Below are 17,137 nucleotides of genomic sequence, written 5' to 3'. Positions count from 1 at the left end.
TATCTAGTCTTAAAGCAAAAAGATTGATTGAAGCAAACAAATTAATGTGTTTGGTTTTTTGTTTTTTTTTTTTTTTTTTTTTTTTACTTACAGTTATTATATAGAGGTATTCCCTCCTATGCTACCAGGATGAGCTTGGGAAAAGTTCTAATAGGAAATTCCATCAATCAGGGGAAATATTACATCTCCATAAGAAGTTATTCTCGTTTTCCACAGTAACTATCTCATATATTTTGGGTTAGAAACGGAAACACAATTTGAATTATGGAGCTAATTAACTGGTGACACAGTGCATTCCCCATCAGTGCCGGCTGAGCGGCGTGCGGGCAGCACTGACCCCAATAGAGCGTAGAGCTGTCATGCAAGCATCGCCCAGGCACGGCGCCTGGCTGCCTTATGTAAGAGGTCACAGACCAGCCGGCCTTTCCTGGCCTCGAATGCTTGCGTGACTGCTTGAATAAAGCGCCTGTTACTTTCTGTTGCGGTTCCATGGCGTGAGATCAGAAACTGTCGAAGAAAAGAAAAAGCCTGATCGCCTTAGTGCCGTGAGGCCGACCCTGTGCCAGCCGCTGGCCCGGGAAGGCGGCGATGTATTTAAAGCGCCGGGAAACCGCGTGTCGTGCCGGGGGAAGGCATTAACGGGAACGGGGTCACTGTCCCGCCCCACGCCTTCCCCAGCGGATCCGAGCCCTTCCCGGGCTGTGCCGCTGGAGCGGGCGGGGCGGGCACGTTCCCCCCGCGGACACTGGCGGCGGCAGCGGCTCCGTGCGGGCACCCGGCCGGGCGGCGCGGGCTGACGTCAGGACGGGGCTGGCGCTGCCCGCGGGCGGAGCGGGGCTGGCGGCGGGCGCGGGGCGGCGGCAGGTAGGGCCGGCGGGGGACGGGGGCCCGGCTCCGGGGGGGCGGCCCGGCAGCCTCGCGAAGGTCAGCGGGGCGCGGACCCCGCCGGGGCCGGGAGCGGCGCCCGGGGAGCGATGCCGGGGCCCGGCTGTCGGCGGCGGGGAGGGCTAGATGCGGCTCTCGGGCCGGCCCGGCCCAGCCCAGCTCAGGCCGCTGCCCGGCGGCAGCTGGCGGAGACGGAGCGGGGCCGCCGCCGTGCCCTGGCCGGGCAGAGCCGCGGGCCAGTGGCCACCAGCCCGGTGGGGCCGGGGGGCTGCCGTGGGGCTGTCCCGGTGGGAGAGGAGAGGTGGGAGCGAGCACCGCCCCGCTGCCGCACGGGCAGGGTTGGAACGGAGCCGCAGCCCCGCTAGCGCCTGGCACTGGCTCGGAGAGCACAGACAGCTCCCGGGGAAAGGGCCTGCGCGCAGCTGGGCCAGAGCCAGCGAGCTCCAGGAATAGAAAACTTGCGCTGTTCAGAGCGGGAGGGGGCGGGTAGGGTTACATTTGAACACTGAGCTTCGTGTACTCTGTCCGAAGTACTGAGAGTAAAGTAACCGGGGGGTGTCTGTGGGCACTGCTGGTCACCGCGGGCTCAGCTCCATAGCTGGATCTGGTGTCTAAGCCCTCTTCATCTACACGGATTGCAGGATCGGGTCCACTGCTAGCTCAACTGCATTAATCAAAATTGCTCTTGTGGAGAAACACTTGATTTGTTTTAAAGTGTATTTTTCCAACCAACCAACTGGATTTGAGAATAAGAAAGGGACTGGAACAGACTGTTGGATATTCCACATTATATTCCGTGCAGAAAACTGCTGTTCCAGGGAGCAGAAAGGAATACTCCCACCCCTTTGCTGCATCTCCTCTTAACCTGAGTTCAGTTTGGACTACTACTACTTTTAGATTTCAGTCACCAAAACACTTACTCAGATTCGTTATAAATTAATTTATCTTTGTTTAAGTCCCGTTTTTCATGTTGGTGGCACTGGGCTAGTTTAACAAGCAAATACTATTCAGATGCAGCTGATCTTGCTAGGCTATCATCTAGCTCTGGAAATATGCTTTTAAACATCATGTGGGTGGACTGTGAATACTGTATAGGACTTCAAATGAGCCCTTGTGCTTAAAAAGGACCAGGGAAGAATATCTAATTGTTTTTGCACCTCCTACTTTAAGTGCTGACAGATTGTTCTGTGTGATTTTTTGCTCTCTCTCCAGAGGTGAAGTTTTGAGCACTTAAACTCTGAATTGGGAAAGGGTAGTTGTTGCCTCTGAGGTTACATGCAAGGTGCTGTACAGCTGCTGAAGCCCTGTTTGCTCTTGTAGCTTTACATAGCTCTGAGACATTCTGAATGTGAGACTTTGTGAGCCGTTCTGTAACCACAGGCAAAACTCAATTCGTCAAGAGAGAAGATTTCTTCTTTGGTTCTTTCCCTTTTTCTAAATTTAATCTAATTATGCTATTGTGTAACAGAGTAGGTTTAAAGGTAGCAACAGCATTTCATGGTCTAGTCTAACACTTGCAGTAGAACTGAAGTTCATGCAAGTTCTTTCTCAGCTTGTAAACTATGAAACAGCCTCCAGAAATAGTGACTTCACCTTATTGGGCAAACTGGAAGACATGGAAACACCATTAGAGACACCCCTTCCTGTGAAAATGAAGACCAAGTAGACTATTTCCTTTTAAAGGAGGATCAAGGGGAGGGAAGCATATACTGGGGTGGTGGCAGAGTGAGGCTCAGGTCCTTTGTACCGCTTTGTTACTTTGGAAGGATAAATTGGCCTCTATTTCTGGAGCTCGCTCTGTGTAGATGGGTGACAAGAGCATGCTCAGACACCGGAGCAGGACCGGGTGACCATGATTAAAGCTGGACAGGAGTCTGACACTCCCTTTCAGTGGGCTATCAGCTGAATGTTTTTTTTCCCAGTGAGCGGGTAAAAAAGTCAAGAGTAAGAATTCAAACTTTACCTGCAAGTGGTTCTCACCATCATATGCCTGTGCAGGATGTGGCATTCCTTAAATATGAAATCCTGATGGTTATAATCTTGTGTGCTACAGTACTTGCCCAGTACTCTGAAGAGGACACAGCTACAAGTAATATCCATTAGATCAGGAAATAGATGGTGCTTCCTAACTTTATATTTTACCAGAAAATCACAAAACTCTTCTTTTTCTTCCTTCTTCCCAGCTTTAAATACATTCTGCTGTGGTTGATCTGGGAGTCTATGCCACCTTTCACCCCCTCGGGGCCCCCCCTTTGTGCTGCTACAAGTAGAATGTTAGGTTTCAGTATCTGTCTCTCATATTGGCTTACAGGCCCCACAGATAATTTCTAAAAAGCAACCTTCTCAGGGGAGGCTTAAAATGCTTCTGTTCTTGCTTTTCTAGTTCAGTTGCACCCAGATAGTTGAGTTTTTATAATCTCTTTTAAAACAATAATCAGAGCACCATTAGACTATAAAATAAAAACTCATTTTCCAATATATCCCATGCTTGATCTCTTTTTTCAGCATGCTCATAAACCAGAATGCAGTGGCTGAGTACTTAATGTCGTGTGTGATAACTTGAATTTAACACACAGTCCTTGCCATTCTATTTCAAGCTTCATTTAAAAGCTGAGGAGAACTGAGAATCTTACTTTATGGGCTTATCTTTTATTTATTTTAATTCTTCTTGGAGCGAGCTAGTGATTATTTGAAAGAAATACAAGTCATAAAAACAGCTTTCTCCTTCCTGTTTAAGATTAAACTGTTTCAGCTTTTGTTTTGACTGGACTTTGAGCCAGTGAATGAAAAACACAGAAAAGGAAGTACAGAAAAAGAGAAGAGATTGGTAGAAGTGGGGGTGCTTGGTAACCTGAGACTGCAGAATACAGGAAGTACACGTGTGCAGAGAGAACAACTCTGAAAGGATCTGGTGGTGAGTCAGGAAGCAGTCATTCCAGTCTGTCTCTTCCCCATTTTCTAAGAGCAGTAGCTGTAAGCTTGTTGTTTGCCAGTTAAACATAAAGGTGGTTGTGCTCACTGAGTATCTTTGGCTGAGATCTACTGTGTCTCTTTGCAATGAGAGCTGGGTACATGCAGCTATAATAGATGATACTGAGATGCCTCTTTCTAATGTATTATTGTGAAATACTGAAAACTGCTTTCCTCCCCCCTCTCCCTTCCTCTTCTGCCCACTAGATTAAGCAACAATGGCATTTGTGAAGAGCGGATGGCTGCTCCGGCAAAGTAAGTCATGGGTCTTTATCCTCCTTCTCTTCCTGTTCACTGTGACTTCTTCAGAAAACATCCGAGCAACTTAGTAATTCCCAGGTTTTCTTAAAAAAAGCCCCTAGTTCTGTGGGTTGTTTTCGTTGGGTTTTTTTCTTTTTACTTTTAGGACACATCACAAAATGACCTGTCATGACAGCATTCCCATGTGACCTTTGGGTACTCCAGTGGGAAACAGGATATACCATATCTGAGATGTCTGACTGGCATTCAGCTTCAGATGCTACTCTGTAATTAGTGCTGTATAAGTGGAGAATTGGAAACTTTACCTGACACCTCAACTGAGTGTCTTTCAATTAGTCACGCCCTCTGCTTGTTCCTGCAGCAAGTTAGAACTCAAGCATCAGGTCACACACTTAAAACCAGTTTTGCTTTGAATCCTAGATAAAATATGGCACCCAATTCTCTAATACTCTCAAGTGGAGCTGTTGTAATACACGATTTTGGTTGGCACTTTGGAATGTTGTCTGGGGCAACTGTGAAGGATATCTTGGTTTATTTTTTATTAACTCTAGGACAGAAATGTTTCCCGATATGTGCCCTCAAAATTGACTGTGTGATTTTTAAGGTACTATTTTACGGCGCTGGAAGAAGAACTGGTTTGATCTGTGGTCTGACGGCCGCTTAATATTCTATGATGATCAAAATCGCCATGATATAGAAGATAAAATCCACATGCGAATCCATTGCATCAACCTCAGAGTGGGGAATGAATGTCGAGGTAATAATGAAATCTTCAGGATTTGTGTATTCAGAGATTCTTTACAACTTCAGTGCCTGCCCAGCATACCATATACAGTACTACTGCAGATGTAAATATGTCTGAAATATGTGCAACTTCACTGTTCTTGAATCCCCTCACCTTCCAAAAATATTCAAGCCCACCAACTCCTAAATTCCTTTAGAGATACCTAGGGTGTGGTATCACTGTGTGATAGGTTAGGTTAGGGTTTGATACTTCCTTTTAAAACACAGTGAGGGCAGTGTACCATGCATGCAGGAGAATGGGATGTTCACACCAGGACTGTGTGTCTGATATAGAGTGTTCCTGGTGTAACCACAGTGCTGACCGACTGAGAGGCAGGGCTAGAAATGGGAAACCTCAGCAGATGTTATTCCTAAGTTCACTTCTAGCTTTTGTTAGTGCTCCACTTGGTGCTGACACAAGGGTAGGATACAAGTGCTGGAGAGTACTTATTGCTAAGGGTTGACTGGTTCTGCTGTAAGACACATTTTGTAGGAAAGATGTTCAGAGCTGCTTACTTTCAGGACACTGAAGGTTAATTCCTTCAGTGACTTGTTCAGATGCCATGGAAGGCAGCTACAACTGGCCCTAGTTTATTTTGTCCAGACTTGCATAAGCTGACTCTCTTCTTGTACATGTGATCATGTAATTCTGTTTATAGGTACTTCATAACTCATCTCTGTTTTTCTCACTCAGATTTCCAGCCTCCAGAGGGGAAGCAGAGAGACTGTTTACTGCAGATTGTTTGCCGTGATGGGAAGACAGTCAACCTCTGCGCAGAGAGTGCAGATGACTGCCTGTAAGACACCCAGAGATTAATGGTTTTGCTGCTTCTCCCTCTTTCATCCCTCTTTATCTCTCTCCCTAGTTATTTTCCTCCCTTCTAACTTTAAGAGATATGTTTTAAGAAAGTTTTCAAGCAAATAAAAGCAGGTTTTCAGTGACAAAAAACCCAATAGCTCTCCTAGAAGTTGTCTAGCTCATGCAATCTAACTGCAAGTTAAGTCACTGAAAACACTGAAGGGTGAGGAGGAGTAGAAGAATCTGACTAATATGATTAATGCAAGACTTGTTAAACAGTTTTTTTAAAACTTTTGCTATTCTTCAAGAGTATGTGATGCAGCATGAAGCCAACAACATCCCAGTAGCAAAAGGGAGAATACTCCATTTTTGTGAACTCTCTGCTGAGCTGGGCTGTGTAGAGTTAGATAACTTCTGTGGCCACTGTTTGCCAAGGAGTGTGGTACATGGAGCATGCTCCCAGCCCCATGGCAGAGGAGAGCTGGGTGAGGTGTACCTACCTCCTGGGAACTGCAACAGCAGCAAGGCCCATGCTCTAATCAGTACAGACAAACTGTTCTGGCTGGGGTGCATCTTTTCCTATTTCCTTATCCTAAGCATGACTGCGTGTTTCCTACCTGTTGTGGTTACAGCAAGGACCTCCAAAACTGCATCCATTCCTCCTCACGTTCCTCCTCATTCTTTCTCAGCTCTGCAAAGAAAGTAATTATTTCTCAGTCTTAGTGTAACACTTTTGTGCATTCATTTGAGTGTATCATTAGGCTTTGGCACATGCAGTATCTTAAACTCTGCTCCTGCAGTACCTCTAGTTGCTAACCTTGTTTGTTTCATTGACCTAAGGGAAAAAGGTGGCATTAATTTTTATCAGTGTTTCACTAACCAATGTGGGTTTCTTGCAGGGCATGGAAAATTGCTCTCCAGGACGCCAGAACAAACACAGTGAGTGTCCTACCTAGACTTTATACTGATAGAGAAGCAGCACATGAGTGTTACGTGTGGCCCAGCAGTTTACTTCTGAAATCATGTTCCATCCTTCTCTGCTAGAGAAAAACAGGGTCATGAGCGTGATAGTAAAGCTTGTGGGTGGGAAGAGGAATGATCCTCTGGATCACAAGCGCGTATCATCCTTGCAGCCAAGTCCAGGCAAATACACGCTGTGTGGAAAATAATCTTTTTAAGAAGTGATTTCTCTGGGTGGAAGTGAATGTTTGAAAAGCTGGTTTGTGGGCACTGAGGCTGTAGGCAACAAGCAAATCTTCTGCAACCAGCAAAAATGAACTTTTCACTCCTAGTGTTTGTTGCCTCCCAGGTGGGTGCAGTGCTGAAGGAAGCTTACTACACAGCAGCTGTTTGTTAATGTAGAACCATCACACTGTGGGATGCTTCTTGGCAGAGACATGGGGAACAGTGAGATGCTTGGAGGAGAGTGCAGGCATGCTGAGGAGGAGTGTATTACCATTGCCATGCTAGCTGTGGAGAGTATCAGGAATCATAGAAGCCTGTTTGTGAGTCTTCTGGAGAACTGTATCTTTGGGCAGCCACACCTATCCACTTGTGGGTATTGCTAATTTGTTTTTCCTCTAGACTGCCTTCCAGAGTACTCTGCAGCACTAGCTTTCCTTGGATGACTAGACTGAACCAACCCGAGGTGTTTCTGTTTCAGGGGAAATGCTGTGTTTTGTAGAAGCTTATCTCAGTTTGTGATGGGTCACATTAACATTGCCACTGTACTGGGACATCTGTCAGATGATATAACTTAGATTTGTAGATACCCAAAGCAAACACTTGTCATGGCAAAACTACCCCAGACACGATTGTCTCTGACTGCAGCCATGCTACACTGCCTGTGGCCTTAAATGAGAAGTGAAGGATTTGTCCTCATGCAGAGGACACAACACTCATGGTCTGTCTGCTCTAGTTTTAGGGGCTTTATCTCGCCTGTGTGTGCGATGGTGACTCCTGGTTTCAGGAAATGGGAACTGCTGTTTTCATGCCTCTGACAGAGGTGCCAGCCTTGCTAGATGGTTCAGAACACGTCAGTGCTGACCTTGGTCAGCCAAGGCAGACCCCTGCTACTCAAAGTAGAGCAGGTAGCCCTCTACACAAGCAGTTACATAAATTAACACTTTCCAAAGCTATTAAAGGTGTCAAACAAGGACTTGGACTAACTGGGTAAGGGGGTTTGAGTCTGTAGGTGTGTGACAGACTTTTCAAAAATTCCAAGCATCCAGCAGTGCCTCCTAACTTGACTGGAATAACTAAGGTGATCACCTTAGCTTTAAGACTGTATCATTTACAGGTGTTTGCAGGCTTGTGCATCGCTTGTACAGAGATCCCTGTGACAGGGCAGGACACTTTTACTGCTAAGATGTGAGCAGATTTCTCAGGTGATGGAAATGCCACTTCATACAGTATTCTAACAGTGTTTCAAGCAATCTTTAAAATCTTCATCATGAGTTTGACTTGTGGTATAACCATATTATGTCCTCAAATGCCATGATTTCATCAGTCCAAGAGATAATAGAACATTTGCTGTTGAGTTATTAAAATGTTCCCATGTGAATTAAAGAATGGGAGTTGGCTTTTGCCTTGGAAAAGAGATCAAGAGCATCACTGTAGATTTTGGATATTAGGGGCAAGAATACAAGGATAGTGTAAGAAATCTTAATTGTCTTTGAGAACTTATTCTAAATGGACTCAAGTGTTACCACCTTTGCCTCAGGTACCACTTTTGCCTACTGCATTTGTTTCCTTTATCTCCTTCTGCAGAACGTGGTGATACCACTCTAGGGTGCTAGCTTAGTTGTGAAGATTTCTTTATCTGAAGACAGAAGATGAGCAGGAGGCTAATTTCTAAATCTGAAGTATGGAGTGTTGGAAGGAGCCAGTGTGCTTGCATGTACACATCCGTATGTCTGTGGCACACACAGAGGGAAAAAATTTATGGCTCCTTTTTGTGGTTGACCAGGTATTTCTATTCTCCCACATGTACTCTCCAGGTACTTTCTTTTTGCAGCCTTTACAAGGTGCTCACTGCTTTCTTAACATGCAGCATGGCTAAAGGTTACTTCTTCTTTGGGGTCATTAAGTTTTAATCCTTAGACTACTCTAACTGGCTGGCTGCAGGAAAAGGTGATAACTGCTATCTATCCATGGTGTTTAGGGCTACGTGGGATCTGATGTGATGTATGATGAGACAGCCATTTCCTCAGCCCCTCCTCCCTACACAGCTTATGCCACACCATCACCTGAGGTAAGAGTTGCAGTCAGGAAGCATTCACATGAGCGAGGCAGCAGGAACAGCCTCCTTCAAGCACTCACAAAGTGCTGCAATGTACTGTTATACCCAGCTTTAAAGCTTGTATAGCAGGAAAGAGTAAGGCACTATCTATCTATTGCTGCTCTTATTTGAGACGGATTTCCTTTGAAAGGGATGAGGCACATTTGTTTGGGAGGTGTATAAAGGGGTGGCTGCTCATTGAACTTGGAAAAATAAAGCTTCAGAGAGGGCAGAATGTATTTGGCTGATCTTGAAATATATTGGCCGTACAGCTTCTGACATAAGGAGGTGTGACTGCATTTTCATGTTGTGCAAGCACTGCAAGGGTATGAGATCAGGAGTTGTAAAAATAGGGTGTAATGACTGGAGCCATCACTTTGAACACATAAGGATTTTGTTGTACCAAGATGTCTTAGCAACACAGTAACTCTAGTTCCTGGATACACAGTTTTTTTGCAGTGACGGAGCAGCTTTGGGACCGAACCAGGATGTTTTGGGGATTTCTGGATGTGCTTAGTGATGTGCCGTAATATGTGAGGGGATAGTTTGCACCAGTATTGCTTGTTGCACTGTATGTGCTCTGCTCCAGCCTCTCACTCTTGTTAAGAACTAGTGGTGCTGGAAGCTTCCTCTGTGCAGCCTCCTCTTTTGGAGAAAAAAATTACTTCTAAAACATGCAGCTATAGAGTGTTTGTCTCTAATCTGACATCTGCTTGCAGTGGACCCTCTAGGAGGGTTGGTTGGAGTTTTTTTGGGATCAGCTGCTGCCTTCCTGGTGATGCCTTAGGTTTTAACTTACATGTTTTTCAAATCCTCTACTGCCTGGTGCGTAACTCTGAAGTTTCATGTGGCCTGTTAACTTCTGCTCTCTCATGCTGGTTAGACATAACAAACCCTCTCTAGGTTTGCCTCGATTGTCCCAGGCCCCAAAATGTGTAAACTAAAAGCCTCTGAAGAGGAGGGGCAAACTTGGGGTAATTACATCATTAACTGAAGTTATAATTGGAGAATTAACCCTGATACGCAAATGGGCCAAACTTATAAAAGTGTATAGAACCCATGACCCAGGGTCCATCTTGGGTGTAGCCTTTTGACTGCCCAGGGTGTACCTTTGAAGGCCCTTCAAATAAATATCGACTTTTATTCTCTTCTTCTTGTCTAGCCTCTGTTTTCAGGTAGCCACCTCAAGACATCACTGGCACTTCCAAGCTCCCTAGAGAGCTGCTGTTGGCATGAGGACAGAGAGAAGAAGCTTGGCAGGGCTGCTGTGGCTCTGCTGATGATCCAGGCCCTGCCTCTGCTATTGCCTGTCCAGGAAAGGGAGAGAGCAAATGCTGCTTAGGACTGCTTATTTTTTCAAGCAGCTGTTCTGAATCCATTTCGGGGAGTAGATTGGCTGTAGCAGTACAGACTGGATATTTTAGTGAAACTTTAACTACATTAGAAACGAAGGCAAATTGACCAGTGTGCTTAATTGGATCCATAGCAAAGGGTTCTTGTATAACAGACATGTTCAATTTCACCAGGTTTATGGCTACGGCTACGATCAGTACAATGGTGCGTATCCCCCCGTGGGCCCTCAGATCTTCTATGCCTCCAATGGACAAGCCTATGCTGTTCCCTATCAGTATCCATACCAAGGTAATCAGTGTCAGCCACATCCTCCACCTTCCCATAGAAGCTATTTGAGTCAATCTTTCTGGCTTTAGCTCTACTAATCACCATCCTTTACCAGCCACCACTCCTGCACACAAAGAAAGAAACCAAGTCCACTCACCCTTTCACAACAAAGGGAGTGCAGTGAAATTGGTATCAAGGGATTTAACTTTCCCAATGTGATCTCAGCATAGTTACATTACTTTATGAATTCTTTGAAGCATACAGAACTCTAACTACAGCATGTTTTCTAAGGAAAGGTACAAGAGTCAGAAGAAGATGTGATTTTGTGATTCACTACTCCATATTGGGCATTGATGGAGCTTTTAATTCATCTGCTGCTCTTATACCTAGTTTAATTATTTAAATGCAAATTTCAAAGGTAAATCCACTCCCAGAACAAGGTTGTAGCTTGTTCCTTCCCTGTGTGCTGGAAATGCTGTAAGGCAGCATTTCAGCCATGTGAAGTCTTCTATTGCTCTGTTCAGCTTTGTATAGCTTTCAGTCTCAAAAACAGGAAGCAAAGATTAAAATTGTAGGGTGTGCTTTTAATCATAGTCACCTTAATTTAGGGTTAGTTTTGCATAGAGCCCCAGTCCTAAGGAACTGGGGCTTTAGAGTTGTGTGGGTAATAAAAATGAGAAAACTGATTGTTTATGATCTGACTCTACAAACAGGAATCTCTATGAGAATTTTTTATTTCAGTTTCGAGGGAGATTTTGTTTTCTATTTGACATTTTCCAGGTTATTTCACGTGCCTTTTCAATTTTTTTTTTTATAAGGGAGGTGCATCAGCCTTTAAAGCTTTTAAAGTTTTCTTCATCTAAGTTACTGAAGTCCTAAGATACAGATGAGGAAGGTGTGTTCTGTTGGTTCTGAAAAACAGCAGCTTTTTAAAAACCCAAGAACTGTTTTTAAAAACTTCCAGCAGGCCTTGGAAATCAAGCCAAACCCATATGATAACAATGCAGCATCAAACAGTAACTCCCCTCAGCAGTTTGCAAGTCCAGTGTGTTAAGATACTAGGTTCTGGTTGGGCATAGTAACCAAGGCTCAATGTTTTCCTTCACCAGGATCACTGCAACTAAACCTTAGGGTTCAGGTTCACCCCAGCAAGTCACTTAACTCCTGTACTTTCAGCTCCATTGCTCATTCTCTACAGTGACATAATCCTTCTCAGGGCGGAGAGTCATGCATTTTTGAGAGTCACATGACAGGTGAAGCTTGTACAAGTCTGTTACAGAGCAAGGGTCAATTGGTGGCTTCTTGAGTCCAAGGTTAATTTCTTACTACTGGCCAATTTTCATCTGAACAGAAATGTAGCAGCTGTCACCACTCCACAGATCAGTCCAGGATGTGAAGGCTGAATTGCAGTAGGCATAAAATGTAAATAACTGATACACAGTTTCAGATAAATTACTGGCTTGAGACCTGCCAAAGATTTTTTTGGGGGGAGGGTGTAAGGGGGAGGAACTAAACTATTTGCCTTAACTTCAAGGCTGAATCAATTTTTAGACCATTTCTTACATTAAATCCACAAAGTGTTTCATAGAATGATAATTCATAGGTTCTTTGAAGAACAATGTTCACTTTTACATTTGTGATGAGTTTTCCTCACAGATATTAAGCTGTTACAAGGCTGGAAATGTTGCTAGGCCCTTGGATTTAATTAATGTGGAGGTTGAATCCAAAGCAGGTATTCTATCTGTGTAGCTAGCAAAATCTTAGTATTCAGTTGAAGGAAGGTGAAAGAATGAGCCAGTTTTGAAATTGCAATGTATGGTATTAAGGTACACATTTTTTTTGCCCTCCTCCCAACAACCTCTTGTTTCCTAGGACCTTATGGCCAGCCCCCTGCAAACCACGTCATCATTCGAGAGCGTTACCGTGACAGCGATGGAGATCTTGCACTGGGCATGCTGGCTGGAGCAGCAACTGGAATGGCTCTGGGATCATTATTTTGGGTCTTCTAGATTACCCTTTCCTTATCTCTGTAGTTCCAAACCCCTTTATTGTGTGCAATAATATATTGGCAATGTTGTTTACTGTTAAACTTTGAAAAATGCAATAGTTATTTTTCAGTAGTGACATCTTAATAACTGATTCTTAACTGTCTTAATGAGAGTTTAAAGGCACCATTTAGTTAAGTGGTTGGAGATGGCATGTGCTGCTCTTTAATTCTGGTCTGATGTTCAGAATTAGAAGGATCAATATGAGCACCAGTGTCACGTGGTAGCAGTCACCTGCTTTATGAACAGGCTGTTATTGTAAACACCATAGGAAAAAAAAAATTTTTTTTGGGGGGGGGGGTCTAAGATCTAGTTCAAATAAGAGGTTAACAGGAGTCCTCCATTAGTGTACACATACTACTGGCTTTTAAACATTCCCTGGAAAAAGATATAGCTCAGCAGAAATTCCTTGGCATTAGACAGTCTGCCATGCTTGAGCATTTTTTTGTTGTTTTCAGACTTGCCTGCAGATGGTAGTGTGTTTTCTTAGGTGGAGTGCTATACCTGCCTCTCACACCATCTAGGTGAAGTTGTCTTTGAGAATGTATGAGCAAACCACTAAGAAGTGGCAACACTCCTCAATTCTTTTATTCTCCCAGAAATGTGAAAGACCAGTGGCAAGGAAGAGCAGTGTTTGTTGTTGTATCTCCCTCTTTATCCTGGAAGACTCTTCTCTGGTCAGATGGAAGGAACAGATCTTTAGCTTTGCAGGTGTCTGCAGAACAGCAGCCCCAGACACTGCACCAGCTGCACTGTTAGGAACCAGCCATTGTCCAGTGTCCCTGCTCGCTACTGCCACCGCTCTGCAGAGTCTGCAGGAGGAGAACTAACTTCAACAGCCCTTGCTCTGTTGGGCCTCCCAGCCCCTCTGCAGGCAGGAACAGTCAGGAGGGGAGAGACAAGCAACACAAGTAGAGCTTGCACGCAGGCACTATGATATCAGCTGCCTTGCCAGGGCTAGGGTAGGATGCCTGCCTCTTAGCCACCAAGGTTTCCTGAACCAGATTCCTTATTTGCAACTAATTTTGAGTGCAGCTGACCGTGGGTTTGTTGTGTGCACATTTCCCCCTCACAATTCAGCAGGTCTCCTCTTCACTCCATGACTTGTTGAGGAAAACACTCCAAGGAACCTGTCTGGCTTTGCTTGTATGTGTGGTTCCTATACACAGTGTGCTGTGGACTGTCCCCTGGAGTGCAGCTGTTTTATATGTTACATGGCCTGTTATGTGCTGAGCTGTGCTTGGCAGGGAAAGAAAGCTCTGAAGAAATGTGTGGGCTTTCTTATTCAGGTAAATGAGGCAGGGTGCCTAAGTTGAGTTGAGTTCTTATAGTAAGAGGACTTATTTTTATACTTCCACTTTTAACTTCCTGTATTCACATACTGTTTTAATGTTAAGTCTTACTTATGCTTCCATTCAGAAAAAGGTTAATTTCCTTATAGTTCACAGGGTTTCACGTCAGGAAAGATAAAATAGATGAGAACTTGCATCCATATAAATTTAGCTGAAGTCCCAATCTTCTCCATTTCATCCTAAAACTCTGCTGGCTCTATCCTACTTATGTAAGCAATAGAGGTCCTGGACAAGAGTTTGGGTAGCAGACAGGGGAAGCACGAGGCTTTCATCACCCTTAGGACTAACTCAACCAAGTGGAATCACGGGCAGTAAACAGACAGATTTAATTGTGGCTGCTTTACTAAGAGTGGGCCTGATCCAGGGGAGGTAAACTGCTTTCAAGAGACTGGTTCAGAGCTGTACACTAATGTGCGTGCATGTCCTTTCACAGTTTAACACAAGCTGTGCATGTTCTGCCAGTCAGATGTACTGAAAGGACATTCTGGAAGTGCCAAAGAGGACTAAAGTGAAAGTTTCCTATTGCTAGTCCAAACCAAAAGAAATTGCAGTACACTACTGAAGCTCTCTTAGAGACCTGGTAGCCTTGAAGTCAGAAAGGGATGGGAATGTAAGTGAACAAACATGTCTACCCTTTTAAAAAGCCCTTTAAGAGATGAATTTGATTACAGGTCTATATGGCTGTTTGGTTTGTGCTTTGCAATAGCGAGTTCTGCAGAATCTGCCTCCATCTCCTTTCTCTGTGATTCTTAACTTGTAAGGAGTAGGGGAGAATAAAACAATTGGGCATCATATGATTTTTTGAATTTTATAATGATTGGGAAAGGATAACAAAGTGAATCAGCTGGGTTTTTTGTTTTGGTTTGGGCTTTTTTTTTCAGAAGAACTGTTAGTCACAGCAGGGGAACACATCTTTTGTGTTTTCAGGAGATAACTCTGTCTAAGTCCCCAGTTTGTTAAAGTAAAGCATATAAAATAAAGACTGTTGATTGTAAAACATTCCTGGGTTGAACTTCAAAAGAAATTGTCTTTTTAAAAGTTAAAATTGAAGTAATTCTCCATTAAGAAAATAACCTTACCCTTCACAATGGACAAATTTCACATTACAAATTGAAGCCAAAGACTCTAGTTTTGGCTCGGAAACAATAGGCTGCTTTTATACAAAAATCATGAGCTACTTTTCTGTCTCCGAAGCATAGGCATTTAGAAGCCAGAAAACAAATGTACAAAACTGTGCTAGAGCATGAAATCAAGAGCAAAGTTATCTCACTGCAGGTGCTTGTAGCCTTTCTGATCTTACTGCAGAGACAGAAGTGGCAACATCCTGGTGCACAAAGCAGCAGCATGGGGATTGCTACCTAAAGTCACTGGTTGCTGAAGCTCAGACTTGCTTCCTGAAGACATGCCCCTGTCTCCTGTTGCTCAGGAACAGAGTGGAGCTTTGGTCAGATCTACAACAATGTCTGGCTGGATACACAGTCGTGACTCAATAGCCTTTCTCTGCCCAGCTCTGCACTTCATGCTGCTATAAGCTGAAGAGATGGGATTTGGGGCTTGGAGGGACTGCCATGCCAGCTTCTGCAGACCAGTGATACCATAGTGATGGAAGAGGCAGCAGGTGTGGCAAGATAATTTTCAAAGCAGATTGAAATGATAGTTTGTTTCTGAATGGTGCTATTCATAACTATAATTCCAGTTACATTTGCATAGTACCCAAGCACACACTTTCCTGCTTTGGGCCCAATACTTAAGCCCCCTAAAGCTGTGGGAGGTTCACAGGTACCACAGTGCCACTGTTTTTGTGCAGTGTACACTGTCAGATAAGGATAAATCCATTGTACAGCAGTGACAGTCTGTTCAGAATTCAGTGCCAGTGCTTGTGGAGGTCACAAGTCTACACGTTCATCTGGGACTAGTTACTTTTGGGCTCTCAGTTATGGACAACTGGACAGAGCCAGGCTTCCTGAGAGTGGGGTGGGAATGCTCAGCCTTCTGATAAGTCTGACCACATTAAGGAGGTGAACCAGGGCCCCCTCCCACATTCTTAGTTACATGTGAAAGCATAGCTGTTGGCTTCTTTTGCATGAATTTGGGGGAGAGCCAGTCTCTTCTAGTGAGTGGGTAAGGGCTTATGGACTAGGGAGGAGGGGGTGGGAAGTGTTTCTGTACAGAACAACTGCACTGACTTGCAGCAAAGACACATCTTCCCCAGAGCCGAAGCACATTCCAAACAAGTCTAGATGGAGCTACCCTGCATGTCATCCAACACTGGCTTACTTTGGTTTGTTCTTCAGTGAACTTCAGTAGGTGATGGAACCAGCTACGCAAGTGCAGTAGAGGAGAAAATTCACACTCGTGTTCCTCAGAGGTGTTTCTGCTTTTCCTCCTCAGCATAAGACTGTGTAAGTCATGGAGGGTAGCATGCAACAAGTTTCCCCTCCAGAACCTTTATGTTCTTGTGCACTACTGTCTTTACTGCAGCTTTTACTGTATGTCCTCATTCTCATTAATTTATAGCAAAATAATCATAGCAATAAAATTCATATTAAGTGTAATTATTTTGTCTTGACGTGTTCACTAGCCTTTATTCAACACTTCTCATTTAGATGGAGTGTAGACAGCTCAGGCTGACATACCTTGGGCATCTCAATTACCATTTGATAAGTGTGATGTAAGGTCTGCAAAATCAGCAAAGTAACTCCACACTAACACCACTATACGAAGATTAAAATTAAGACCTATTTCTTTCTAATGGAGTTGTAGGATTTGACTCAGACGTGCTTAATCTTGGATATATGCAACACTTATCCAGATTTACCATTTGACATTGTGTTATCAACAGATTTGCACTGCTTAGTGTTAGCCTAAGCTGCATGGAGCACAGATGTTGCTCTGGGCAAAATGCTACTGACTGCTGTATTGGTGTTTCCTGTTTATGAATTGCTTCAGAGCAGTTGGGTGCAATCAATAAGTTTGCTTTGACAAAGACACTAAATGACCACAACTAGCTCTGCCTCCTAAAGGCAGACAATCTTGCATGTTTGCAGGAAATTAAACTTCTAGTCAGAAGGACCACAGTACATTTTGTAAAACTGTATCCCTGCTTTATGCACTTTTTTTTTTTTTTACTGCTGAGGGATGG

The 17,137-nt window shown here is 44.2% G+C and overlaps 1 protein-coding gene across 3 annotated transcripts; it reads left to right on the top strand.

Annotated features, from left to right (window-relative positions):
- Positions 1-718: 718 nt before the first annotated feature.
- PLEKHB2 (pleckstrin homology domain containing B2) lies at positions 719-14,994 on the top strand. Of its 3 annotated transcripts, none has more exons than XM_082287863.1 (8): positions 748-864; positions 4,063-4,110; positions 4,721-4,873; positions 5,594-5,696; positions 6,598-6,637; positions 8,862-8,951; positions 10,505-10,619; positions 12,471-14,994. In XM_082287863.1, the coding sequence occupies exons 2-8, from the start codon at positions 4,074-4,076 to the stop codon at positions 12,605-12,607; spliced, it is 675 nt and encodes a 224-aa protein (XP_082143989.1). In that variant the 5' UTR covers positions 748-864; positions 4,063-4,073; the 3' UTR covers positions 12,608-14,994. The 3 variants fall into 3 exon arrangements, with proteins under 3 accessions (XP_082143991.1, XP_082143989.1, XP_082143990.1); XM_082287864.1 differs by lacking the exon at positions 748-864 and adding an exon at positions 3,682-3,799; XM_082287865.1 differs by lacking the exon at positions 8,862-8,951 and having other exon boundaries at positions 719-864.
- The last annotated feature ends 2,143 nt before the right edge of the window (positions 14,995-17,137 follow it).

The sequence above is a fragment of the Coloeus monedula genome (genome assembly GCF_965178545.1).
Source record: "Coloeus monedula genome assembly, chromosome: 10".
Classification (NCBI taxonomy): domain Eukaryota; kingdom Metazoa; phylum Chordata; class Aves; order Passeriformes; family Corvidae; genus Coloeus; species Coloeus monedula.
Note: the sequence above shows the minus strand (reverse complement) of the source record. Positions and strands in the feature narration are given on the sequence as shown.